This window comes from Ciona robusta, chromosome 4, assembly GCF_009617815.1.
Source record: "Ciona robusta chromosome 4, ASM961781v2".
Lineage (NCBI taxonomy): Eukaryota > Metazoa > Chordata > Ascidiacea > Phlebobranchia > Cionidae > Ciona > Ciona robusta.
In genome coordinates this window covers 1911055-1937197 of record NC_143238.1, presented here as the reverse complement: position 1 = coordinate 1937197, position 26143 = coordinate 1911055, and the positions used below count along the sequence as shown (strand labels likewise).

General features: G+C 35.8%; 6 protein-coding genes across 11 annotated transcripts; 4 read left to right on the top strand and 2 right to left on the bottom strand.

Annotated features, from left to right (window-relative positions):
* Positions 1-3033: 3033 nt before the first annotated feature.
* Positions 3034-5311, top strand: LOC149736483 (triokinase/FMN cyclase-like). The gene has a single exon (XM_089876721.1). It carries the CDS (start codon positions 3034-3036, stop codon positions 4786-4788), a length of 1755 nt encoding a protein of 584 aa, XP_089732847.1. The 3' UTR covers positions 4789-5311.
* LOC149736480 (uncharacterized) lies at positions 4855-12603 on the bottom strand. Of its 3 annotated transcripts, none has more exons than XM_089876763.1 (8): positions 12467-12603; positions 11944-12076; positions 11501-11710; positions 11237-11424; positions 10666-10752; positions 8982-10604; positions 8326-8482; positions 4855-8276 (listed from the first exon to the last, which is right to left on the bottom strand). In XM_089876763.1, exons 3-6 carry the CDS (start codon positions 11663-11665, stop codon positions 10508-10510), a joined length of 537 nt encoding a protein of 178 aa, XP_089732889.1. In that variant the 5' UTR covers positions 11666-11710; positions 11944-12076; positions 12467-12603; the 3' UTR covers positions 4855-8276; positions 8326-8482; positions 8982-10507. The 3 variants fall into 3 exon arrangements, with proteins under 3 accessions (XP_089732889.1, XP_089732890.1, XP_089732891.1); XM_089876764.1 differs by having other exon boundaries at positions 4855-8263; XM_089876765.1 differs by having other exon boundaries at positions 4855-8248.
* On the top strand, positions 5336-8228 carry LOC149736482 (uncharacterized). 2 transcript variants are annotated; one of them, XM_089876744.1, is made up of 5 exons: positions 5336-5491; positions 6105-6300; positions 6608-6779; positions 7076-7254; positions 7511-8228. In XM_089876744.1, exons 1-5 carry the CDS (start codon positions 5336-5338, stop codon positions 7759-7761), a joined length of 954 nt encoding a protein of 317 aa, XP_089732870.1. In that variant the 3' UTR covers positions 7762-8228. The 2 variants fall into 2 exon arrangements, with proteins under 2 accessions (XP_089732870.1, XP_089732869.1); XM_089876743.1 differs by having other exon boundaries at positions 7076-7323.
* On the top strand, positions 8291-10335 carry LOC149736481 (uncharacterized). Its single transcript, XM_089876747.1, has 5 exons — positions 8291-8484; positions 8756-8951; positions 9237-9408; positions 9547-9725; positions 9915-10335. Exons 1-5 carry the CDS (start codon positions 8296-8298, stop codon positions 10163-10165), a joined length of 987 nt encoding a protein of 328 aa, XP_089732873.1. The 5' UTR covers positions 8291-8295; the 3' UTR covers positions 10166-10335.
* Positions 12526-22173, top strand: LOC149736479 (ankyrin repeat and EF-hand domain-containing protein 1-like). 3 transcript variants are annotated; one of them, XM_089876708.1, is made up of 18 exons: positions 12526-12642; positions 14536-14729; positions 15044-15171; positions 15436-15540; positions 16172-16374; positions 16710-16868; positions 16924-17038; positions 17320-17540; positions 17855-17983; positions 18220-18497; positions 18850-18979; positions 19174-19277; positions 19491-19572; positions 19756-19900; positions 20294-20454; positions 20801-20878; positions 21074-21178; positions 21547-22173. In XM_089876708.1, the coding sequence occupies exons 2-18, from the start codon at positions 14614-14616 to the stop codon at positions 21697-21699; spliced, it is 2412 nt and encodes an 803-aa protein (XP_089732834.1). In that variant the 5' UTR covers positions 12526-12642; positions 14536-14613; the 3' UTR covers positions 21700-22173. The 3 variants fall into 3 exon arrangements, with proteins under 3 accessions (XP_089732834.1, XP_089732832.1, XP_089732833.1); XM_089876706.1 differs by having other exon boundaries at positions 21032-21178; XM_089876707.1 differs by lacking the exon at positions 12526-12642 and adding an exon at positions 14053-14355 and having other exon boundaries at positions 21032-21178.
* On the bottom strand, positions 22152-25851 carry LOC149736478 (menin-like). Its single transcript, XM_089876722.1, has 8 exons — positions 25316-25851; positions 24824-24974; positions 24474-24601; positions 24191-24271; positions 23954-24123; positions 23550-23780; positions 22954-23085; positions 22152-22764 (listed from the first exon to the last, which is right to left on the bottom strand). Exons 1-8 carry the CDS (start codon positions 25649-25651, stop codon positions 22248-22250), a joined length of 1746 nt encoding a protein of 581 aa, XP_089732848.1. The 5' UTR covers positions 25652-25851; the 3' UTR covers positions 22152-22247.
* Positions 25852-26143: the final 292 nt, after the last annotated feature.

Here is a 26143-nt window from a genome sequence, read left to right as displayed (position 1 = left end):
AGCCCATTACTTTGCCTGTAGTATTTTCGAAACGTATATTCCACGCACGGCTGGAGAGCATGACTCTACTAGTCTACAAGTTTGGGGTTCTGCCACATATTTCTGTTAAAGGTTATGTGGGCCTGTGGACTTGTTTACTCTTGTAAGGTCGTACGTCGTAACTTTTATTTGAATTACCAACGGGGGGACAATAAAAGTTGCTTTCATATTTTTAACTGTCGTAAAACAAGTCGGAGTCGTAAACTTATCATTTTAATTTGCCTCGGGGTTAAATCGCTTTCAAAAAGGCTGTCAACAGCTCCGTTCACATTTTTGGGGGGAATGCAAAAAATTGCTAAACCACTTTATAGTTTAATTTATTAAATATTCCTGTGCCGTTTTTGTTAACCCCGAAGCGATTTAAAATGATAAATTTACGACTTTTTTGCAACAGTTCTCGTGAAAAAGATGAAAGCAACTTTTATTGTCGCCCCGTTGGTAATTCAAATAAAAGTTACGACGTATACGACCTTTCAATTCAGTTACAGGTGCTTTCTGTTTAAATACATTCGTGGAATACAATATTTATCAATTGAAGTTAACAATATTCATTATTGTTCGAACAATACCGATTTTTCATTTTGCCAGGTTAGCTACAAGTTGCAAGATACCATTAATAACAAAAAAATTGGACCATCCTGTCCCACTTTGTAGTTTCGCAGGCCATTCTTTACCACATAAACTGTATGTTCAATTTTATAACGTAATTATTGTGCTAATTCCAATACTATTTTGAGCCATATTGGCCCCTACCTATATTACTTTACTCATTCTTTTACCGAACCTAAACTCCACAAAAACAAACTTTTTGAAATATTTTAGCTTATTTTAAAGTTGTAAGAATAATGTCAAATATGCTCGTAAGCATTTTTAGTTCATCATCAACTGGGGCCCGTAAAATTAAATTTAAAATTGTCCTATCCTGCCCCGTGTCCCATGTTACCCCATCCTGCTATGGACTGTAATAGCTATAAAAATTGGAGTAACACAATGTAATGTTTGGAAAAAAACTGTAAGTGAACTGGATATGTTTTATATAATAAAGTTCATCAGCCGTACGCGCATATAGTACGATGCATAGTTGAAATTAAAATTCTAAAGCATTACGAATTAAAGTGTATTGGTTAACATCAATCTACTGTTACTATTGTGAAACAGCACGTACTTGTTAACGTTTAAACTCGTATTGCTATATAGACTTAAAAAATCCCGTCTAACCCCGAGACCCGGCTTACCCCACCCACGGCCTACTAGAGATATCTCTAGTAGGCCGTGCCCCACCCTACTATATAAGCATATACACACAAAGTTCGTAAGTTTGACGTACATTATAAAGCGTGCTACATACGCGACTCGCAGCACATATGTTACGTAAAGTGTGTGGCCGGGACGCTGCTCTAATTAACCGCTGCTGACCAGACTGCTGTACTCTTTCTTAATTAATAGTTTATTCACATATAAAAGTTGGTACCATAAAAAATAAGAACATACAGGACTCGTTCTTACTCGACACAATAATCAAAACGAAGTACACCAACGGTTTAACCACGATACGCACAAACCACGTTATCAACTGCACAACGAGAACTGCCGATATTATGTATTACTAGGGCGGATGTAAGCGAAACATGAGAAAAAGGCGCACTCGCGCCACAATTACGCTTAAAGGTGAAATAGGCGCGAGAGGTATCAACTTAACATAAAAAGACAAACTTAACAACGAAAGAAAAACTAGAATTAATACAGAAGAACGCCACAGCAAACTACACAAAAACACCACAAACATATATCGCCGAGAGAATAAACAATGCGTCACTTTTTAAAAATCTTCTTTTGCTGGTACCACTACGGCCTACTAGAGATATATCTAGTAGGCCGTGCTGGTACCCATTCAATGATAGACGAAAAAAATGTTACAGTATTCCTCGACGGTATTCTTACGATTCAACAAAGTGGGCGGCAAAGACGATTACTGTTCTTATAAGTATTAATTCGGTGTTGAACGAGTACAACATTTGTGTTCTAGGTTTTAATCTCTTTGTTGTAGTCAATGGAACCCAGGGCGTTTTATGTAGTTTTTCTTCGTTTTTTGGCTTAATTTAAATTTATAGGAAAAAATAACTATTTCCAAATATATATATATGTCTAACAAACCGTTTGTTTGAACGTTTTCAAATAAATTTATTAAATAATTAAATTTCCTAAATAAGCGCTAAACTTAAGCGTTAACCTACCAAATAACTAAACTGGCCTAATAAACTTGAATAGTTGTGTGTGTAGTTTTTAAAATAAACAGCTAAAACCTCATAAAATCACTGTGCGCCTATCTTTTACAATGGAGACCAAGCGAAATGGGGACGGAGTTGGCGGTCACGTGAATAGAAAAAAGAATATATCACGGTTCGTTTTTGTAGTTGTTCTTCGTTTTTTCACTTAATTTTAATTTATAGGAAAAAATAACTATTTCGAAATAAATATATATTTCTAACAAACGTTTGTTTGAACGTTTTTATTTTTTAAACAAGCGCTAAACTGTAAGCGTTAACCTACCAAAAGACTAAACTGGTCTAATAAACTGGAATAGTTTGTGTAGTTTTTGAAATAAACAGCTAAAACCACTGTGCGCCTATATTTTACAATGGAGACCAAGCGAAATTTGGACGGAGTTGGCGGTCACGTGAATAGGAAAAAGAATGTATCACGGTTTTGGGCAGTTGCGCCTTGCGCGTTTCACTCTTTTTTATTATTTCAGTGATTGCAGCAGACAGTGCACGTGAGACAGAAAGGGAAGCAATGTAAAACGACTGCAAATATTCAATACCGAGTATTGACTGCTGAACATAAAGATTATTGTTTTTCAATATCCTGTTTAAGGTTAACACGTCATTACCATGCTATAAGGTTGGATGAATAACGAATACCATAATTGTTGTATTTAATATTTCATAAGGGTAGGGTTGGTTAATCGTGAGTCGTGACTAGCTGAGCGTCAGAATGTCTCGTACGAACCGATTATTATTAAACAATGCTGAAACATGTGTGGATGAAATGCTGCAGAGCATTGCTTGGCAGAATCCCGGTCAAAGGCTGCTTAAGGGGCACAGGGTAATAATACGTGAAGATGCTGCTGGTTTTTGTAGCTCTGGTCACGTTTCTACTATTTGTGGTGGTGGTTCTGGCCATGAACCATTTAGTGCTGGATTTGTTGGCCGTGGTATGCTTACTGCAGCAGTGGCAGGCTCTGTGTTTGCTTCCCCTCCACCCAATGATATTCTTGCTGCAATTAATGCTGTTGCTTCACCAGCCGGTACTCTTCTAATAGTGGCCAACTACACGGGCGATAGGCTGAATTTTGGCATTGCTTTGGAAAGGGCTAAGGCAGCTGGAAAAAAGGTTAATATGGTGGTTGTTGGTGAGGACTGTGCACTTGAAAGCCAAGACAAAACTGCTGGAAGACGTGGCCTTGTAGGGATAGTGATCGTTATGAAACTTGCAGGTGCACTTGCTGAACAGGGAAGGTCCTTGGATGAAATTACGCAGGCGTGCACACATCTATCTAAAGCCATGGGTACAATTGGTGTCAGTTTGTCCGGCTGTTCAATACCTGGCACTGGCAGCTCATTTAAATTGGATGAAACAGAAATGGAGCTTGGTCTTGGTGCTCATGGAGAGGCCGGTGTCAAAAGAATGAAAATTCTTCCTGCAAATGAAACCGTGGAAGTTATGATTGACCATATGATGAACCCATCCCATGCCAGTCATATTACAATAGATAATGGTCAGAAAATTGCACTTACTATGAATAATCTTGGTGGTTTATCGGAGATTGAAATGTTTGTGTTGGGTAGGAAAGCTATTGAATATTTAGAGAGTAAAGGACTGTCTGTTGTTCGATGTTACAATGGTCATTTTATGACTTCACTTGATATGGCTGGATTCAATTTAAACATTTGCAAAGTGAATGACGAGACTTTAAAATGCCTGGATGCTGATACAAATGCACCAGGCTGGCCACGAGTGTGTGTGTCGAAGAACACCGGGTTTAATAGGAGAAATAATGATCCAGTTGTGCCTTTGAATGATAAGTCCTTGAAAGTGGTTGAGGAGAATGTAAATTTTCCTGATAAAAATAAACTACAAGTTGGTCATGCATTAATAGAGGCAATTACTCTGGCATGTCAATCACTCATCTCAAATGAAGCATTTCTGAATGACTTGGACACCTCTGCAGGTGATGGTGATTGTGGGTCAACCTTAAAACGTGGTGCAAACGAGGTTTTAAACTGCTCCTGTTTATGGAAAGGAGAAAATGTTGAGAAAGTGCTGTTACAAATTGCAGGCTGTGCCGAAAAATCTATGGGTGGTGCGTCTGGTGGCCTTTATAGTTTGTTTTTTACAGCAGCCTCACACAAGGCCCAAGCATATACAGTTGAATCATGGAATGACTGCTTGGCAGTTGGCATTGCAGCAATATCTAAATATGGGGGTGCAGAGCCTGGGGACAGAACTATGCTTGATGCTTTGGTTGCTACTAGAAATTCGTTAAAAAGGAGTATATCTGAGAATGGTTCTATCAAAACAGCTGCTGAAAATGCAGCTAAAGGAGCACGGCAGGCAGCTGAAGCTACAGCCACAATGAAGGCAAAAGCTGGCCGTGCAAGTTGTGTTGCTGCCAAGTTACTTACCCAGCCCGATCCTGGTGCAATGGCTGTTGCAATCTGGGTTGAAGCGGTGGCAAAAACTTTATAAATTTAGCGTTTTTAAAGCGTGATGTGCCAGTGTTGTGTTAAATTTAATTTTGACCTTTCTTTAAGATATCAATTTTTATATCTAAATGGTGTCAGCTTTATAATTTTTTCTTTGCGTTTCTTGCAATTATTGATCCTGTCATCCTGTTAGTACCTATTGTATATGACTTATTATTTGTTCTAACTTTATGCAACATGCTCTATAATTTGATTGTTGGCAGTTCCACCAACAGTCAGAAACAAATTCCTTTTGGACTAATAATTGTATCTCGTATGTCCTAGTTATGCATTTTATTATCTGAAGCAAGTTTTATTTTTTAATCTTCTAATTTTTTATAATTGTATTGTTTTAATCTTACCACTAACGATTGTTTGTTTGTAGTATTACCACATTTTGTCAACATTAAATCGAAAGCACTTCAATTATTGTAGTAACGAATTTATTAATGTAAACAAAACTTTCCGATGAACAATTTAGCATGAATATCTGAATTAAACAGAAATTTCATGGCAATATTATTAAGTTTAGCAAAATTTGTATAAAAACAATGGAGAAACCAGCTGTTCTTGTTGATAAAACAATGCCACTAGCATTTGTTGAAATGGTGAAAAATCACTTTGAAGTTGTTTTTAAAGATGATTTGAAGAGCAATGTAGTGCTAACCAATGTGGTAGCAGTACTTCCTTTTTATTGGAAACCAGAGGTAAAATTAGGGCAAGTAGTCACTGGGAAGTACGTTTGTATGGCATGGATTGTTAGCCTTTACATGTAAGTTAAACTACCTCAAAGCTTGTGACAAAAAAGTCTATAGTGTAGGTGAAATGCATGGTAATAGGGTGGTATAACCTTCATCTATTTTCAGGGTTAATTTGTTATGTTTATTTAAATGGCAATGGCATACAATAACCATATAAACTTACATTTCTTCTCACATTGTGGCAAGTTGTTTTAAGTTGGATTTAACATTAAGATTCACATTAGTGTTCATAGCAATCAATACAACGGAAGTAAGAGGAAAAATTACAACAAGTGCGTGAAACTTTCCTGAATCACTGGGAATAATTATCTTATAAATCAGAGAAAACGATAATAAAGTAATTCTTCATAGATATATATGTTATGCATGTTGCCTGATAGTAGTTGACATTAATAGATTTTATTCTCCTCTAGTTCAATATCATTAAATACTTTTGCAGCATATAAATTCTGTTTATAACAGCTCTACCTGTAAAGTAACAGGTTGCTTCGATAGTGATTACTGCATGTCTGGAACCTTTCATACTGATTTTTAAACAATCCTTTTAAATCAATTGCAGATAACAAAAGACTTGCTAGAGAAAATACCAAACGTTAAACTTGTTGCTGGTATTGGTGCTGGTTATGATGGCTTTGATTTGGATCTCCTACGTTCGCATGGAATAAAACTGTCAAACGGTGTGGGTGTTTCTGATGCTGCAGTAGCCGACTTTGGAATGCTGATGCTCATGGCTGCTGCAAGAAACTTATACCAAGGTTATTCTGCTTAACAAAATAAATTTTGTTGGTACCTTACGTATCTACATAACCAAAAAAAATCAGTTTCTTTAGGATTTGGCTATTGATTTCTATAAACCTATTTCATTATCCTTAATTTATGCTATCAAAAGCTTTCTTTTTTTTTATTGTCTCATTACTAAATCATAATTTTATTGTCTGTTTAGGTTAACTAAATAGGTCCGACGACTTTGTTCTTAGATGCTAATTTAATTTGTAAAAATTATGATCTTGCTGAACTGTCAAATATATTTGGGACTATATCTAAATATTGTTTTTGCTACAGATATAAGTATGGGTATGAGTCCAACCACAACCAGCTTCCCACATGATTCAAGATACCGTGATATAAGTGAAAGTGTGCTTGGTATTGTGGGTATGGGTCGCATTGGTTACAAAATAGCAGAGCGAGCAAAGGCTTTTGATATGGACATTCTTTATCATAACAGAAACCAGAGGTAATATTCAATAGCCTATGCAATAATTATTAATATCTTTATAAACAACATAAAAAGGGGCTGGACCCCTGGCTGAATAAAGCAATTTAAACCCATGTTTGTATTTACATCAATGCATGGAAAAAAAACAACAGTCTAGTTTTTTTAAAAATGTGGAACAATTTTTTTGTTGCCATATTTTTTGGTTATTATGTATTTTTTTCCTAATGTTGACTCCCCGAGAGACAGCTAAAATTTTTTTATATTCATTTAAAATTAATTAATAAAAGCTGATTTGTTTTCATTTTCTGTTTCAGGTCTAGCATTGTAGAGGAAGCTGTTGGTGCTCAGTATTATAAGACAGTGAACCAAATGCTTCCGCTCTGCGACCATGTAATAATAACAGTTCCACTGAACTCAGGAACTTACAGAATGATTGGTGCAAAGCAGTTCAGATTGATGAAGCCTACCTGTGTGTTTGTCAACATAGCAAGAGGTACAGTTAGTTTACTGCATGTCAATATTGAAGTACAAATACCTTATAAAGTAAGCCTGCTATTACAAAGTAAGTCAGCAAACTTAATGTATGTACAATGTTTGATTAAGTTCATATGATTAACTCTACTGTGATAGTGCTTATTTAAGGCATTGTGTTGTTTCTAGTCTGTATGAGTACTTTGTCCGTGAGCATGTGTATTTAGCAACGCATGTCTGGCTTTCATTGAAAACTGTTACAATCCTAATTATTAAAGGTGGCATTGTTGACCATGATGCACTGACTGAGGCTTTGGAAACAAAGAAGATTTATTACGCTGCTTTAGATGTAACTGACCCTGAGCCACTGCCTCGAAACCACCCTTTGCTTCAGCTTAACAACTGCATTATAACTCCTCATAATGCATCTGCTACATTTCGTGTTCGTTCTAAAATGCTACAGAAAGCAATAGACAACATCCTTGCTGCTATCAATGATGAACCCTTGCCTTCTGGCGTAGAGTTTTAAAATGTTAATTACACAATGCATAATCCTTACAGTTTGCAATGTTATGTATGCCATCTAATTTTCCAAAATCTATGCATTTTGTTGTATTACTATACTTGCAATTTACAACAATGCTTCCAGCATGTATTAAAACAATAGTATAGTTATTAGCTTTTTCTGTTGAACAAATGTAAAGTATATTGCAACTAAAAAATACACAAAAAGAATGAGCTTTCAACCCCCCTGCTTAAGAGCATTTTAATTTGTTTGAGTATCTTATTGTAAACAGTCGTTAAAAGTTACCATTTTTATGCAATATATAATATAACTGATCAATGCACCTCAAACACTTTAGTTTTACATCTATGCTGTGCTTTGTAGTCGCTGTGCTTTGTAGCTAATTTATCATTTATTCGCTTTCATGCTTTTATTTTCATTAGTGCGTCAAATGTGCAATAAAATGTAGTTCTTGCGGAGGCTTTAACACATTTATGCTTCATAGCTTGTACTTTGGAATAGGAGTCTGTGTAATTGCACTAATAGGATATTAAAAAAATGAGCAAACCACTGGTGTTATGTTCATACCTTGATCGTTCTGCTGGGAGATGGAATGGTGTTACTGATTTCTTTGTTAACATTTTCGAGAAGAGATTTAAGATTATCTGGATGGATGACTTTGAACAGGATGTTGCAAAATATGCTAAAGATGTGGTTGCAATTGCATCTTTTATTAAGAGGCCACCTGTAAGCATTACTAAATTATTTCAAATTTAAATATTTATAATAAATTGTAAATAGTTTTCTTCACCTAATTAATGATTAATCCATAACAAGTTAAACATTACATAAGTCACCTGCTGCTTACAGCGTGAAGTTAATATACAGATAATATAATTCTTTTGTTGAATAGATCAACTTGTTTAAATCATTGGTATCACAGCTCTATGTAGCTGAAAATATATCTCATAAAACACTCAAATCTGGTGCACATTTAGTCTTAATGTACTTTTCACAGGTCACCAAAGAACTGATTAAAAAACTTCCCAATTTAAAAATTGTTGCCAACATTGGAGTTGGGTATAATCATCTGGATGTGCCAATGATTCGCTCATTTGGTGTGAAGGTTTCAAACACACCACTTGTTCTTGATGATGCAACATCAGACCTTGGCATGGCTCTATTGCTGAATGCAGGACGGCAGCTTCATTCAAGTATTAATAAATTCATTCATTCATATTTACCTTTATTATTATCTTTAAAACCATTTAGTGTAGAATCTTTAGGTTGTTAGTAATATTACTCTTTCACAGCAGCAAACAGTGTAACCTATGCCTACAAATTTATTGGGTTGAAATAGCATGTAAACAGGGTTAACAAAACACAAAAAATTTTTTTTTAGAGCTGTTCAATATACTATTTGATGGACAGAATCTTAAACTTTTAAATCATAGATTTAAACATGTGACTACTATGGTTTTTTTGTGCACCAACTTTAGATATTACTCTTATGCGATCTCCTGAAACAACTCAAATTGATGCAAACTATATGACAAATGATGTGAGTGGTACCACCATTGGTATCCTTGGAATGGGGAGGATTGGATACAAAGTTGCACAGCGAGCAAAAGCCTTTAATATGAAGATTCTTTACCACAACAGAAGCAGAAGGTAACATTATTAAAACAGATAGTAAGATCATGTTTTTAAACTGCATATCTATTCCATACCTGGAGTGCAATGTTTCATTGACATTTAGACCATTATTTTTAATGTTGATACATTAATGTATAATGGTTTTATAAATAGAGACGAGGGGGAAGAAGCCAACATTGGAGCTCAGTACTACAGCAACCTCAATGAAATGCTGCCACACTGTGATTATGTTATGGTCACATTGCCTTTGACAGCAGAAACCCAAAAAATAATGGGATCTGCTCAGTTTAAGTTGATGAAGTCTACGGCTATACTTGTCAATATTTCTAGAGGTATTTCTGAGTGCAGTTTTAGTAAATTACATAACATTGAATTTGCAAGGGTTAAATTTGCACATAACATTAAATTTGCAGTGCAAAATTTTCATGACAGACAACAAATAGTTAAGATCACCTCCAACCATTATTTCCATTTAGGTTACAGTATTTGCACTTGCTATTAATATTTGTGTACACTAACAGGTGGTACCGTGGACCAAGATGCGCTCGTACACGCGCTGACACACGGAGAAATTCAGTTTGCTGCGCTTGACGTCACGGAGCCAGAACCTCTCCCACGTGACCACAAGCTGCTGAGCCTCGAAAACGTAATCATTACACCACACATGGGAAGTGGTACGCTAAATACAAGAATAGCCATGGCGCAAAAAGCATTCGACAACGTTGTTGCTGCAGTTGATGGTACAGCACTACCATCCGAAGTATTCAAATAAGCTACGCTATAAATCGTTTCATTACCGAGCAATGCATGTTCTTATCTTATTAATTTTTCACTATTCGTGCAATTACCGAATCGTGCATTCCAAATTTTAGCACTACATTCGTAATTACTTACATTCCATAAAGACGTAACTGTATTTGTATCAAAAGCTATGGGGAACAGTACTTGTGTGAATATATAACCACAGAAAGTACTGCAATCGACTACGCCCTATAGATTCGAACGAAGTGGAGAATTAGTTTTCGAACATAGTCCAGGCGGTGAAAAACCTGGTTCAAAAGTAAAAATAGAAAATGAAGTCACAGAAAATGTGCACAAAGGGTTTGATGTCTTATCACATATCGCATTCTCTTCTCGCACAAAGTGATAAAGCATGTTCTGCTTCTTCCACTCCATTTTTCTTGGCATGGTGAAGCAATCTAGTTGGTTGTCTAAAAATGCAATGCCACATAGTAACTGCAGTATTAATAGAACAGAAGTTAGAAAACGTACCCTGGTCGTAGCCCAGTCTTTATTCCGTGTATGTGTCCAACAGCGAGGTTGAATGACGCTTCTGCGTGGCCTTGGTCGGCGGCATATCTAAAATTATCAAAAAATGTTAAGGCACAGAATATACTTAATTTCGAGTTGATGATAGAATATTGAATAACGGATCTCATTAATTTAGTTATAATAGGGTGGGGGAAGATGGAACACCTTTAGCGCATAACATTCAAATATCTTGATCGTGTTTTAAACAACTAATAAAGATATGTTGAAGTCGTGAGAATACGGTGTAGGCTAACAATTCCTTCTTTTCTACCAAATGGGACGTAAAAATATAACGATATGGTGTCCCATCTTTCCCTAACCTACTATATCAATACGAACGACTAAATCGAAAGAAACATTAGGTTTTCAGTTTCACCAACTGCGTGTTTGTTTGTGTGGTGTTGAAGACACTTCTCCGTTAAGATGCTTCCAGCTGCATTTTCGATCGATTTTAAGGACACTTTGTGACAATTGTGGTTTAACTGATAAGCTTGTTAATGCTTTATCGGGATAAGATATTCGCGAGACTCACTTGAACCACTTCATAGCTTCGGTCTCATTCTTTGGGGCGCCTCGCCCGGTCAAGTATCGCTGCCCGACTACATGCTGGGCAGGGGCGTAGCCGAGGTGACCGTAACCTTTAGCAACGTGAAAGTGAAGCGACTCGTAGTGAAAATACGTCACGTAGACAAGCAGAACGACGACAAACAATCCGATAATCTGAACAAGTTTTTTCACCCATTTTATTCATTTTTTTAATGCACAATGTTGAACTTAAATCGTAACATGTACTTACCTCTAAAGAACGGCACAGCCAGCTGTCTTCGGGTAAATCTTGCAATCTAAATACATTGTTTCCGAGTTTTACCAGGTTTCCGCACCTGACAGCAGGCTTTCGCCTGTAGTCGTCAACGTCAACTGCGCTTTGCAAATTTGTGCTGGAAATGCGCCGCCGTCTCATGATAACCAGAATCAGTACTAAGTTTTTGTCCGTGTTAATAAATGTCTGAAATTTACATCATTAAAAAGTCGCTGAATAATCGACAACATATTAGGAATTAGACACATTACATCCTATTTAAATTTACTGACTGAATTTACACGTTCAGCTTATTCAACAAAATCCAATCTCCCTAATTTACTATACTGAAAACCAAAAAACATGAGAAAGAATTTATTTCCACGCTAGCAGACATTAAACAGCCAACATTCGCATACCTTAACACGGGAGTCAATTACCTTAAAAAATTCGAGCAACCGAATTTATTATGTCCGCGACAGTTAAGATCAATTATTGATGTTGACGACGGGTATAAGTCAACCAAGTGTATGAATTATTAATGCAATGACGACTATCCGTTCCGCTTTTGATCTGAAATTAATTGTATGGAGAAAACTCGTTTACGTAATTCATTCGTGATAATATTTTTTCATTAGTAAAAAAAATAAATTTGGTAGTTCCCATTATTGTACTAGTCATGTGTCTAAACTCTTTTTCCACAGTTTCCCAATAATGTTACATTAATAAAATTTCTTATTGTATAACGGTTGTCCTACGTTCTGTATCCAAGTTTTATACCTTTTTAGCGTGTTTTAGCAAATTTTTATGTATATACCATTTTAACTTTCGTTGACTTGGTCAAAAAAACGAAATTTATCTTTACGTGTTTGCTTTTCTAAACCTAATCGCTCATTGTTTTCAACAAATTGAATAAAAGCGTGACGCTTTAACAAATATAGACAAGCAAAAAACGTAACTTACGTTTTTCTCTGACGTCACAATCCGGATGCAAGTTACATTTGAACGTAGTTTTAAACTTTGCATACGAGTTGTGCCCCAGACGAGTGAGCCCGCATATTTATGTTGCTGATTCGTTTGGAGTTATCGAAATTCTATTACTGTGAAAACGACCAAAATTTGAAGACATGTAATCAAAGGTGAAGTCAAATTTAGTCAAAGTTGTAATAAACTAAGCCTAAACATGTTTTAAACGCTGACAATGTGGTGAGCTGTTTTTAAATACGTATAGGTGTGTATACATTCGGGTTATCCTTATATAAATGATTCATGAACTGTTAGGGTTGGTAGTCTAATATAAGCCTGAGTTCTTTATTGGATTCATTATAAAACGTCTCTCGGCATATTATTTATCGTTGAAAGCCAAAAAAGTCTTCAAAAAGGTTCGGATAAAAACTAACCAAAATACAAGTGTGACCTATTAGTTTCAAACTTGGCTACTAATTAATGTTGAAAATTCATTAGTTTCGATGTAGTTTCGCTTGAGAGTGAATTTAATTGAAGTGTAGCTCGACTGTATTTTGAAGAGAATCGCTTTGGCTGTACTAGAAAAAAGCAACACGTATACCGCGCGCGGTGGTCTGAATGTGACCTAGCAACAAAAGACGCCGCTTGCCAGGTCTTTGTGAGTTGTGTTTTTATAGAAAGGCCAGCGAGTTCCTCGCCCACAAACAGCGTACACAAACGCCAGTGATTAGATTATCCAGAATAAAAAGCGATAAGGTTGCGAACCAAATTGATTCAACTCGATTTAGAATTATTACAGGGCCACTGAGATATTTATATTGACTTCTTGCGACAGTCTGGGAGTCACGTTTACGAATATATTGGATTCGGCAAATTTAACCCGAAATTAGATATTACTTAACCGCTGTAGGCCTATAGGCGAAGCGTTACATTAACCGAAAGTCACAGTACAGTTGATTACATACTTGAACGACATAAGTGTTTGCAGTTTGTGAGGTTACGGGAGTTGAGTAGTCTCGTTTGTCTACATGTTACTTCATGAACAAGCTATGGCGATATATTATCTCTCATTATCTCGAAATACATGAAGATAGTTATGTTAACTATGTAGCAAAAAAGTTTTTAACCGACGTCGCAGTAAAGATGCGCGACTGTCGGTCATTCGGAGAAATAGTTTTTATTATAAAGTTAAAACCGACAGCAGGGTGAAGATGGGACACGTTTTCATTCTATTTTCTCGTTCCATTTGGTGGTAAACAAGAAACATTCAAATAATTATAAAACCGTATCCCCGCTACTCTCATAGAACGTTGTTAGTTGTGTACCATCTCCCCCCAACCTACTAAATAACTAGGGACTAATTGTCCTTTAACTTTTGGTAGTTGACGTAAAGTGTGATCTTATTTTGTGTTATTTATGATATTTGGATATTATCTGCTGAAGGTGTCCCGTTTCCCCCCGCCCCCATATTTACACTGAACGGCGAACATTATTAACAATTTGTAATATAAAAATTAAAAAAGTCTTACTTCTGTTTTAGAAACCAAAACTTTATATTTATCAACTTATGCAGAACAATATTTTATATCCATGGCAGCACTAAGTCATCCATCTGATTCGTATTTGCGCTTACTTATTATTATTTGAAAGACAATGTTGACCGTCTGTAAAAGAAGGGCTACCAGGCCGCGTCAGAAATAATATTTGCTTTGCTAATTCTACCTTTAGGAATAGGCTTCTGTTGATACGACTTTGAAAGGCAGTGTATTATGCTGGCACATATAAGCGCGGTTTAGTGCGTAGGTCCGACTCCTAAATCAATTGGCAAAACAGTCCTACTTTCAGGAGATTTTAACTGTATTGGCAAAAATAGGAGTTAAGCTGTGGTACGACAGTTTCATCCTTGTTTTTACGATGACATATTAAAAAATGAAAAGAAACTTTATTATACGTCGGTCAAGGATTCCTTACAACGGCCGCAAGCAAAAACTTCTTTTATAGCTAAATAACCCGTTTACCTAAAACGTAAGGGCATTTTTGGTGACAAATAAATTACAACTTTACAGATTTATGGCACCAGTGTAATGAGGTTAGGTGGTTCGGTAACATGAGTGCGAAACGGCGAACCTAAACTTGCAGCTATCATGGCCGTCACCGCCGAATCCCGCCTCGAGACGTTGCAGGTGTACAAGCTTCTACAGAGCGTCAGAAAAGAGGACACGCTCTCAATAAGCAAGCTATGTACACAAGGCATACCCATGTAAGTTCTACATTGAATTACATTGAAAGTGCTGACATGAGGCGAAAACACAATTTTAACACACGGCGAATTTAACAAAACGTTAAGCTTATGGGAACTTTAACAAAACGTTTGTTGTGAAAGCATTATTTGACAATGGATTTATTCATCAAGTTGGGCAATTTTCGAAAGCGCTTTGTCCACTAAATTGGGTGTTTACTCTCTTTAAGGCGAACGGGCATTCATCTAGCCGCATTGTAATATAAAAATGTATAAGGCAAAGACATTGACATGTTCTGCAACAGCACACGCAGATTATCGGCATGTTTTAACAGGTTGGTCAATTACCGCGATCCACAGGACGGGGAATGCGCATTGCATCTTGCAGCGCAAGCCAACAACGAGGCAATGACCAAGCTGTTACTAAAGTTCGGCGCCTTTCCCAACGTTCAGGATTTTAAAGGTGGTTATAGAACGGCATACTTCGATATTACGGAGTTTAACGGAAAGAATGAAGGAACGTTACTTATTTATTCGTTGTAACAAGGGTGTTCTGTTTTCCTACACCTCGTGTCCACTTACGAGTTACTACGTTGTAACTGTGTGAGTAAATACTTTGGGAGATGTTATTTTGTAATGTGTGGTTAACAATTTGCAGAACATAAGGAATACTAGGTTGAAGCGATTGAGACGTGTTTTTAAAAGCTAAGAATATTATCTTTTCTAGGTCGCACACCAATCATGACAGCCGCCGACTACGGCCATGATAAAACTGTGGAAATACTCGCAAAAAGCGGCGCCGATTTGAAAATACAGGACAAAGAAGGAAAGGGTAAGAGCTAAACTACCGTATACCATTTACCTTAACAAGCTGCTACGTAAAAATTGATGTTAATTGTTTTGTTATTCTCTGTTTCGTAGTTATAGAAACAGGGGTCGGAAAATATATTAGAGAGTTGTTACTCCCTGTAAGGATAATTAATACCTACTTACCGTTGAGTAAAACCACAGTTGCTCCTAGAGGTACTTGTAAATTTAAGCAGCAGAACAGAATAAACACTTCTAATACCCTATAACAATAAAAAGATAATAAAATTTAAAATTTTCAAGTACACAAATTAAACTGAAGAAGTAATAAATAAGTTTTCTAATGAAATACATCAGCCAAAATATTAAAAAAAAGAGTGTCATAAAACTATTTATCTATTATACATAAGGCAAATAGTAGGATGGGAAAAGATGGGAGACCTTTTCATTTTATTTTCTCGTCCCATTTGGCACAATTGGTAGTAAACAAAGAACATTTAAAGAATAATAAAACCATATCCACGCAACTCCCATAGAACATTGTTACTTGTTTAAAACTCGATCAGGATATTTGGATATTATGTTCTAAAGGTGCCTCGTCATTCTGTACCCTACTATGTAATATGTATATTAAAATTGTACCTGTTGACTTTTAGATGTTCTTTTCTACTGCCTGTCTGCGGCAACGAAACGTCATAAGCGATGTCTGGATATCGTGCTCGCTCATGGAGCAGACGTGAATAATCCAACAGAATCAGGCAAGTCGGTGTTGGTAACGGCATGCGAGTCGTCAACAGAGAATGAAATCATGTGTATGATGTTGCTGGAGAAAGGGGCAGATCCTAATGCTGTTAATAAGGTAGAGTCTATAATGTAATAAGGGTTGTCACAAGTTATTATGCTTTCATTGAGTATCTATGTAAAAATATATTACCTGGCAGAAAAATCAATACAAACAGAAACCGAAAAATTTCCAAATAAATATTTACCTACAGAGGTATATAGGTGACAACTTGTAAGCACTAAGCAGTAATAAAGTTTGTAAAACAGAACACTCATTTTATAACAACCGCTGTTGGCCCGCCATGCGAGGAAAAATAAGTTACATTCTTTCATTCATTCATTCAATACGACGGGAAATACAATTGAAATTATAATTTTTTTCATACCATATTTAAGGGTTCTTTGTTTTAGTTGAATGGTCGATCAGCACTATCTGAAGCTTGTTCATCAGGAAGTATAGCGACAGTACGAACTCTACTCCAAAAAGGTGCCAACCCAAATATTCATGATAAAAAGCTGCATGTCCCTTTACACTTTGCATCTCAAATGGGAGCCCTGGAAGCTGTAAAGGTATGAGATTGTATATTAGGTATAACTTTTCAGTTACAATGATAAATCATTACAGGCGTTGGCTGCATATGGTGCAAACTGTGACAGCACCGACACAGATGGCTACAATGCACTACATTATGCAGCAGAGGGAGGATTTGCTATGATTTGCAAGTATTTGGGTCAAAGAGGTAAGTCAGTACTATTTCATAAACAGTATAGTGGGGTAATATGGGACATGTTTTTTTTCTGTAATATCATCCAATTTGGTAGCTAGTAAACAATCAATATTTAGGTGTTAACGGTATTCCATCTTACCCTGCAGTACTATATGTTATGTGCTATCTTTGAAAATGTTATTTTCTTTAAGTGTTATTGGAACCAAATTAAATTTCTCTCTATATTAGGCTACCTTTACCACAACATTGCTGTATTTTGTGCAGTTTCCCTACAACAAATAAATATTCCCCAGGGTGCAATCCTAAAGCAAAAAACACTGATGGATTTACTCCAAGATTACTCGCCAAAGAGAAAAGTCACAAGGATGCTGGGAAAGAGTTGAGAAAAGCTGAGCGTGTCTTTACTAAATACTCCAAACCTGGGATGAAAAATCCCAACGATCCAGCAGCTGTTGCTTTGTATGATTGGTCACAAGAAAGAGTTGACGTCATTAGAGAAGTCTTGATGAACCAGGTGGATATGACTTGTGGATCTCTGCATGATGCTTAAAATCTGCAAATAAACAGTTTTATTTTATATTTTTACTTGAGTAACAGAACTTTTATGGGTAAAAAATGTGTGTGAATGAATGTAACTTGCTGTATCTTCGAATGGTCATAAAACAAAATTCGTTATAACACCAGTGTTATGTTTCATATACCTAGTGCCAGCCTACGAGTTACCACTTATGTAACTTTGTGGGTTTTCTCTAAACACTGTTTGAAACATGGGGCACTTATGTGCTGAATTTTGTTCATACCTAAATAAATTATTTTCTCTCCCTTCAGGTCAAATCAGGAGAAGAGACAGAAGATCTTCCTGGAAAAGGCAGTTATGTTGATAAACAGGACTTTGATATTATAATGAAAAAGTTGGGAGCTCCAATACCAGATGATATTCGAAAGAGATTGCATGATGTGGGTGAAGTAAAAATAAAACAAAATTAAATAGAGTAAAATTAAACAAAATGTTTCGAAGTCCTACAAATTACTATTTTTAGCCAGTAAACATAGATAAACATAAAACAAAAACAGACTTTTTAACCTGTGAACAAACATGGACGAGTTTCAATACATATGCACTGCAGGTTTTGAAAACATTCACTGCAAAAAAGGAATTCTAGTGAAGCCTAGCACAAAGTTTTTCATTACAGGTTCATGATAAAGATAGGAAAGGCTTGATAGAAGTTGAAGAGTTCTTATCTGGAAAGAAATATATCTCCAAGACCTACCTCATGTCCGCGTTTGAGGGGAAGAAAAAGAAAGGGAAGAAGGGGAAGAAAGGGGGAAAGAAAGGGAAAAAGGGTCGCAAGTTTAAAATGCCGATGCCCATATGCACTGATAAAGAAGGTCCACGAAGGCCTGATGGTGGACCTCCTTTTAAGTTTGTAGAAAAGCAGGTTTTATGGACAGATACAAATCGTTTTGACAGGTAAGCATTAGGTGGTTTTATTTAGGCTTAATATGGGGTGTAAATTTGTTGAGTATACTCCAATTGTGGAGTGTATATGAGATTAGGTAACATTGTACTCTGTGGTTATTTTAAACAAAGCGTGGTAACATAGGATATAATACATATTTAACCCGAATGAGTTCATTTCTAAAATCAATACATTCTATATACGAACATGTATTGTACATTGTTATCAGACGTTTAAAAACATTTCTCTTATTATTTCTTAAACAATTAACACTCTTATTTTATGCCTGAAAAGGGCTTCCATTTATGCTAATGACTGTATAAATTTAGTAACGTTATAAGTATAATGCACATGCTTAATTAGGGACAAGCCCCCCAAACACCCGTTACAAGATGATTCAGCTTGGTATCTTCAACAACCCGAGAAGTTATACATGAACATTACTGATGCAGTTAAGCTCGGCGACATGGAGTCTCTAAAACGAGCTTTTGAGGTAGTAGTGTGGTGTTTTGTGTATTCTTGTTAATGAAGTTGGTCTTACTCTTGAATTGCAAATTTTGGGGTAAAGGTGTTAGTACCCAGTTATTATTATAATAACTGTTAAAGTAACAACTGAAAATATGTGGTTTTGAATTTGCATGCAATTCTAGGCTACTGTACCTCTTAACTCTTGTTTGTTATACACAGACTGGCACTGACATTGACACAAGGGACAAATATTTTAAAACTCCATTAATGGCTGCATGTGCTGAAGGAAACTTGGAACTGACCAAATATTTATTGTCACGAGGGTAAGTAAAAACACAGGCATTGTTAAAATATGTTTTATCGATTAACTTCATATGTAATACCACAAGAACCCACTGAGGTATGCCCTTGGATGTCCAACAGTTTACAATATAGCATTTGTGCAAACATTAAAGAGATAGTCAAAAAGTTTACTCATAAATATTAACATACCCCCTTTTATTGGATTGCTAGGTATAATTATAATTTTGTTACAGAGCAAGTGTGGAAGCACGAGATAATTTTAAATGGACACCCCTACACCATGCATGTCACTCTGGGCAACTGGATGTAGTGGAAGTATGTATGAAGATATAATACCTTTGTAAAAAATCACAACTTAAAAGTAGAGAAAAACTTTAAAAATGTGCTCAATAAAAACAGCCTTTAAAATTCCAAGCTAGGCATTGCCTGCTTGGGCAGACCGGACACTTTGTTTGTGATACTGTAAATATTACTAAATTACTAACCATCTATGTTTAGACTTTAATTCACGCTGGTGCTGATGGAAATGCAGTCACTTGGAACTTTGCAACTCCACTTATGAGGGCGATAGAGAGTTGTAAACCCGATGTGGTTAAGTTTCTACTCGACTGTGGTGCTTCTGTTACAATGCAAAATAAAAAAGGTGACTTAACAATATATAGAAGTGTTACTTGCTACAATAACAGGGATTTAGTTAGTATGTATTATAATTAGGCTACATTTTATACAAAGTACAAAAGTATTGTAAGATTAGATATTATTATACAATTAATCTTTTTATAGAACACAATTTTATACTTTTTTGTGTCTAAGTTACTTAAACCATAATTTTTGGCAATATTACAACCCTATGTAAAACTACTGTAATAATAATTATAAAACGATCTGCATATAATGCAGAATACTATAATGTGGGTGCCGAGGCACAGTTGGTTCTCTGGTGCTGTTGTTTTCTGTTGTTTTTTCGCGGCGCGAGGATAAAGCAAGTTACATTCACATTCAATACCTGAGAAAATCATCCGATTTTACTTAATAGAAAAAACTGCATTGGATGTTGCAAGAGATTGGGGCGATGGACAAATCTATCAAATGGTCAAGGAGAAATTTGATGCAGCCCCCAAACCTAAAAAGGACAAGTCAGGCAAGCGGAAACCACCAGGCCCCCCTAAGCCACTCACTATCCCACCAATACCCCAGGTACAGTTTAAACATATTTAAAGTATTTTTTCTGAGATAAAACTTCTGCCATGGTGTTTACCTAAAGGTTGATTGTTTCACATAATGCTATAAATAAAATTTTCTGTATGTTGTAAGAATGAGATTACGGGTCGCCTAAATTATTAGCCATACATTACAAAAAAAAGAAAAAATCCAAAAATCATCCACAAAGGTCCGCATGTGGTAACTTGAAAGCAGACATTAGGTGTTTGAAACGGAACACCTGTATTATAACTGTCATTGCTCCGTCATAAAACTATTTATAAGATACATTCATTTATTTAATGAGATATGTATACTAAATTATTAACGTCTGTGCTATTAGGGGCATTTGACGGCACCAAACTCAGCTGAAAAAATTGAACCAGTCCAAGAAGTTGGAGAAAAACAATCAGAACCTCAGGTAAGGTTTAACTAAGTAATTAGTTTTTACAATAAATAAATCTTATATGAAAACAGTGTTGTCTTTTGTGTAATTTATAGTGGAGTAAAATATGAAACAGGAAACACTGTGCTATTTAAAGAAAAACTTAATCAGTAATTGATTTACATTCAGGTAATGAAAATTGAAACCACACCTGCACCTGTCACACCACAGGGTCATGACAAACCAGAGATTAAAAGCACCAACTCCATTCTACTTGCTGCAGATGAACTAACATCACATGCAAAAGCTGAAGAGATTACCTTCACACCAAGAAAGGTAACTTTGTTGTTACCTGCAAATTGTAGTGTATTTGTTTTGACAGGTTTTATTTGTTACGTTAAATAAATGTAAATTTGATAAACCCTGTGGGAATTTTACTGAACACTGCTTTGAAACAACTCAAAATGGGCCATCAATTGAATTTTTTCAGGTCTTTAAATAGTGGTTAAAAGTATTTTTTTACGATCAGTGTGAGAATAAAATCAATTTGAATGCTCTGTGGGATCGTAGCTTGGAAATTGGATAGTTGAGCTGTTGAGGCATAGTTAGTAAATTATACTGGATTAGCTTATGCCAAAAAGTTGAACTTAAGAGCTAATATATTTAGATAATATTATAGAAAACTTACCATATTTTGAATACAGAGTTGGACCAAGCAATCAACAACTGAAGACTTGTTGAATGCAAAACAAGAAAAGCGAACGCGATTTGGCTACGAAGTTGATTTTGAGGACTTTGAAATGCCGCTAAAGAAAAACATTTCAAACAAAGTCCGAGATTTTCAGGCTCAAGCGTGATGTAAAACAATAAACAGTTTAGGCAAATTTTTGATTGCTGCGTTTGAAGGAATGTAAAGACTATTGTATATGCTTGTTTATATTGAAACACATTTTAGTGCATCTTATGCACTTCAGTTATAACTATTTATGCCTGTAGTTATACCCATGTATGCTTTACCTTTTAAGAATCACACAGTGCCAATTTACCATTCTGCCAGCGAAGGATTAACTGCCTGGATAGAACTGCCAGCAAACTCCTAACTGATTTAACCTAATACCGGCAAACTTATATAGGCACGCTTTGCCTATTGACCAATACATTTTTTGAAATAGTTTAGTTGAAAAATTGTGAAGTTTCATTAGATTATAGAAACCAACCTATAGCAGCCTTATTGTAATCGTGTTATATATGATTTGTGTTTTATACAGTATCAGTATCCTGTTTTTGCATTGATTATTAAGCTGAAATATAACAGCACAGGTTCGAGTGTATTCATATGATAAAGCTGTCTCTCAATCGCATGATATATTAATCAAACTATGCAAGGAAAGCAATGAGTGAATATCTAATCTAAATCTTTTGATTTTCTGACAATTTTTGATCTGTCCCCATAATCCACACTGTAATCCCCTGCATTGGATTTTCGTTTTACAAAATGGACTTGAGACTGAGCAGTGAGAAGCAGACCAATTGCTTGTGAGTTCACTTTCTTTCCACTAATCAGCATCTCACTTAAAGCTCTCATTTTTTCGCTCCGAATATTCAATTTTGTAACTGGTTTTGCCAGAGCCTCAGTTAACTCAGTGTCGTCTAAAGTTTTAGGATCCTGGCCATCTTCACTGGTGCTACTTGAATAGGCTAATCTTGAAGGAGAGCTAAGAGAAGCTCCTTTGCTGGAACGTCTGTTCATCCTAGTAGTTTCCATAGCAACAGGTTTGGAAGGACTGCTGTTTCCATCTGAGTAAAATTGTCTAACTTCTGGAGTGAACTTTGAGATGGTGTTTGTAAAGTGGCGCGCCCACCAAGAGTGGAGAACTGGTGTAACACTGCCTTCCTCCCATAGACAAATCCCATCATAGAATCTGTACAAGACAAAAGTTGCCTCAGACACTGTAGAAGTGCTAAAAAGATTCTCTTCAAAAGAATACTGATGTACTAGTACTATCCCATTTGTCATTTCAAAGATTTATTTTTGTAAACCTGTTTTTTAATAACGTTTTATTTTACAAAATGTAAGTATGTATATACAAAGAAAAAAAATCATCACTTACTGTATTACATTGTAATAGCACTGGGTATCTTCACAAAGTTGTGGAACAGTTTTAAGAGTGCTAGGAATCAGATCATTTGCAATGTCAATCATCTCTTTATAACTCTCTTCGTCTTCTTTTCCATAATTGTATCTGAATTTATTATTAATTAGAACAGAAACACATGTTTTAATGTTGAAAAATATTTTCTTTCAGTGATTCGCAAACTATAACCTACATTTGCAGGCCCGAAAAATTAAAAAAATAAATTACTGTAAAAAAATATTATTCATTTAAACAGATCAGATGAAAAGTAACAAACCACCCACTAAGTAACATACATGGTAACGCTGGCACAGGGTGTATGAACACCCGTGTTATAACAACTGTTGTTTTTCGGCCACGCAATGATAAACTACGTTACATTCAAGTTATGTCAAAGTTCCAACTTTGGTTTCAAGTCTATGTATAAATTAATGTAACTTTTAAGCTTCTTTCCCCACAGCACATACACTCACAATGGTAGCACCTTCAAGCCAAACCTGTAACCTTTCAGCTAGAGTCAGGTTGGCTCACTACTGTGCCAAGGTGCATTACCATGAAAGTAATTTCTTCACCTGGACAGCACTTGAGCTGCTTTGGACCAATTACGAATTGCATCATCATATCTGTTTCGTCGCGCACAACTGTGCCCTTTGCTTACATATGGAAGAAAATGTAAACCATCATATATTGTTTCAACTGCAGTGATAGCTTTGTTGTGTATTTCATCCACAGTTGCTGAGTCTTGTTTGTTGGTTGGAATAATTTCCTTGAGTTCAGCGTACACACCAAGTGCCATTGGGTATCTAGGTACAAGAATGTATAACTTAATACATTATAAAAATTAAGAAGAAATACAAAAAAAGTTAAAATTGCAAGTTATTTGTTTAAAAATGAACATAATGGGTATATATATATAATTATACATATATTATATATATATATTTCATATTATCTTGGTTGTTGGTTATTTACTCACTTGTCCATGTGCCCTTCTTCATATAAATAACGCATTATGTCATGCTGTATGAGTTGTAACTCCTCGCTGTCAGTTTGCATGTCAATTGCTGCGTTCAGTGAAGTGACAAGTGCTACAACTTCCATCCACCTGTCACACTTCACAGCATTCCCACCATGATATATCCAGTTCTGGGAAAAAAAAACAATGAATTCATTGGAATAAAGTAAACAATATATACATATATATGTTTATTACCTTTTCAGTGGTGGTTTTATCAATCAAAAAACCTCTTCTATCTTCCAAGCCTTTCCCATGCCATGTAACTTCAGTCATATCCTGTAAAAAATAATATTCAAAATAAACTAATTATAATAATACAAATGGGTGTCATATTTTTTAATTTGATTTTTAGCAAAATCCCAGTAAACATGTGCAAAATGCAATTACACTTATAGTTGTCAAACATAGGGAATCTCATTGATGTGGTTAATGCAATATGGAGGTAGCTAGGAAGTAATATAAACTAATTATTTATTACCTTTGAGTCTTCTCCTGTCGCCACCCATGCGTGGTCACCACTCAAAACTAAATGAGCATCTTTGTAAGCCAATACCTGGCATGCGGCCACCACCACAAATGCAAGACCAAAACAATCCAGTTGACGTCCTGTAACGACAAAATATTAAACACCATTTAAAAGAAAGGCTATAAAAATTATTAAATTAACACTTTATAAATGAAAACAAGCATTATTCCCACTTATTTCAATACTTTTAAAAACCATTTAAATAAAAAAGGCTATAAAAATGAAAGTGAAAATTGGCATTGTTCCTACTTATTTCAATAGTATACTGCATTCAATACTTCTGACATGTCGTATCAAATTACCTGTAAGATAGCTGAATAGAGATTGTATATGGGGTTTATCCTTATGGTATGATCTTAACAAGCCATTCCATATCACATCACTGACACGCTTGCATAACATACGAGTGGCATAACCGCTCCGTGAAGTAAATTCTGTCAAGCTCTTATCAACCTGTTAACATTATGAATGGAATATAACATTAATGTGTGGGAATTGTGTACGTACCAAAAAAAGCGTATATATAATTTTTATTTATTTCTAAGAAAATGTGGGAAATACATTGTTAACCTTACGCAAGTCAGGCGAATTACGGTGACACAGCACCTTTTCGCTCATTTTTTAGGTTAATTTTTGACACAAACGCCGGCATTTAAAAAAATTATATACAACAAGTATTAGGAAGATATAAGGACCATTTTCGGACAAAAATGGTTACTGCCACCGGTCACTAGTGGCAGTAATACCAACCCTCAACCCAGCATATAACTAATATACTGTGTAATATAAGTTACCTGTGCTTTGATCATCAGTACAAACTGATTGTATAATCCTTCAATTATTTCCAGATCCAGAGTAGGAAATTCATCATCAATGCTCTGTGTAAAATCTGTGATTTTATCCGGTGGTTTTCCTCCTTTTTCACTGTCTGTGCTGCTATCCACTGACGCTGTTCTGCTGACTGTTAACTCATGTTCAAGGTACCCAAACAAGATTGAAAGCAGTGCTAAGTTCGGTTCATGCGAAGGATTCAATTTAGCGTGTTGTAAGTGTTCCTTCACAAGTCCAATGAACGAAGACAAACTTGTGATTGGAAAGAATGCCCGCTCTTCTACACGAATTTCTGACATCTTACCAGAACGCCTATTTGCTTTTTAGTATAAAGTAGTTTGAATACCAACTACTGGGCATGGATGTACACGACATAAACGCATATAACTGTGCAAATTTTGAACATTAGCTTGGTTTATCATTAAAATTTGCAACCTTTGGATTTCCCGCCAGAACAACTATTTCTTGTACAATCAAGTACGGGTATTCCCCGAATTAAAGTTATGTTTTGACGAGATGACGTCAAGGACCCGGAGATTCATCTACTAGGCGAGGCTTTCTAGTATTTAGACAAAACAAATGAAACGTGGTGATCTTATTTTAAGGCGCCGTGACAAAGTGGTTAGCGCGCCTGCATTTAACCCAGAAGTTTGGGCAAGATTCTTAACGGCAATTGGTTCAACCAGAGTATACTAAACAATTTGTCTTCGTTTAGTACACTCTGCTTCAACCCAGTGGCCACTACTGGGTTGTTCAAATTATCAGTCACGCATAAAAAAATCCTCACGAAA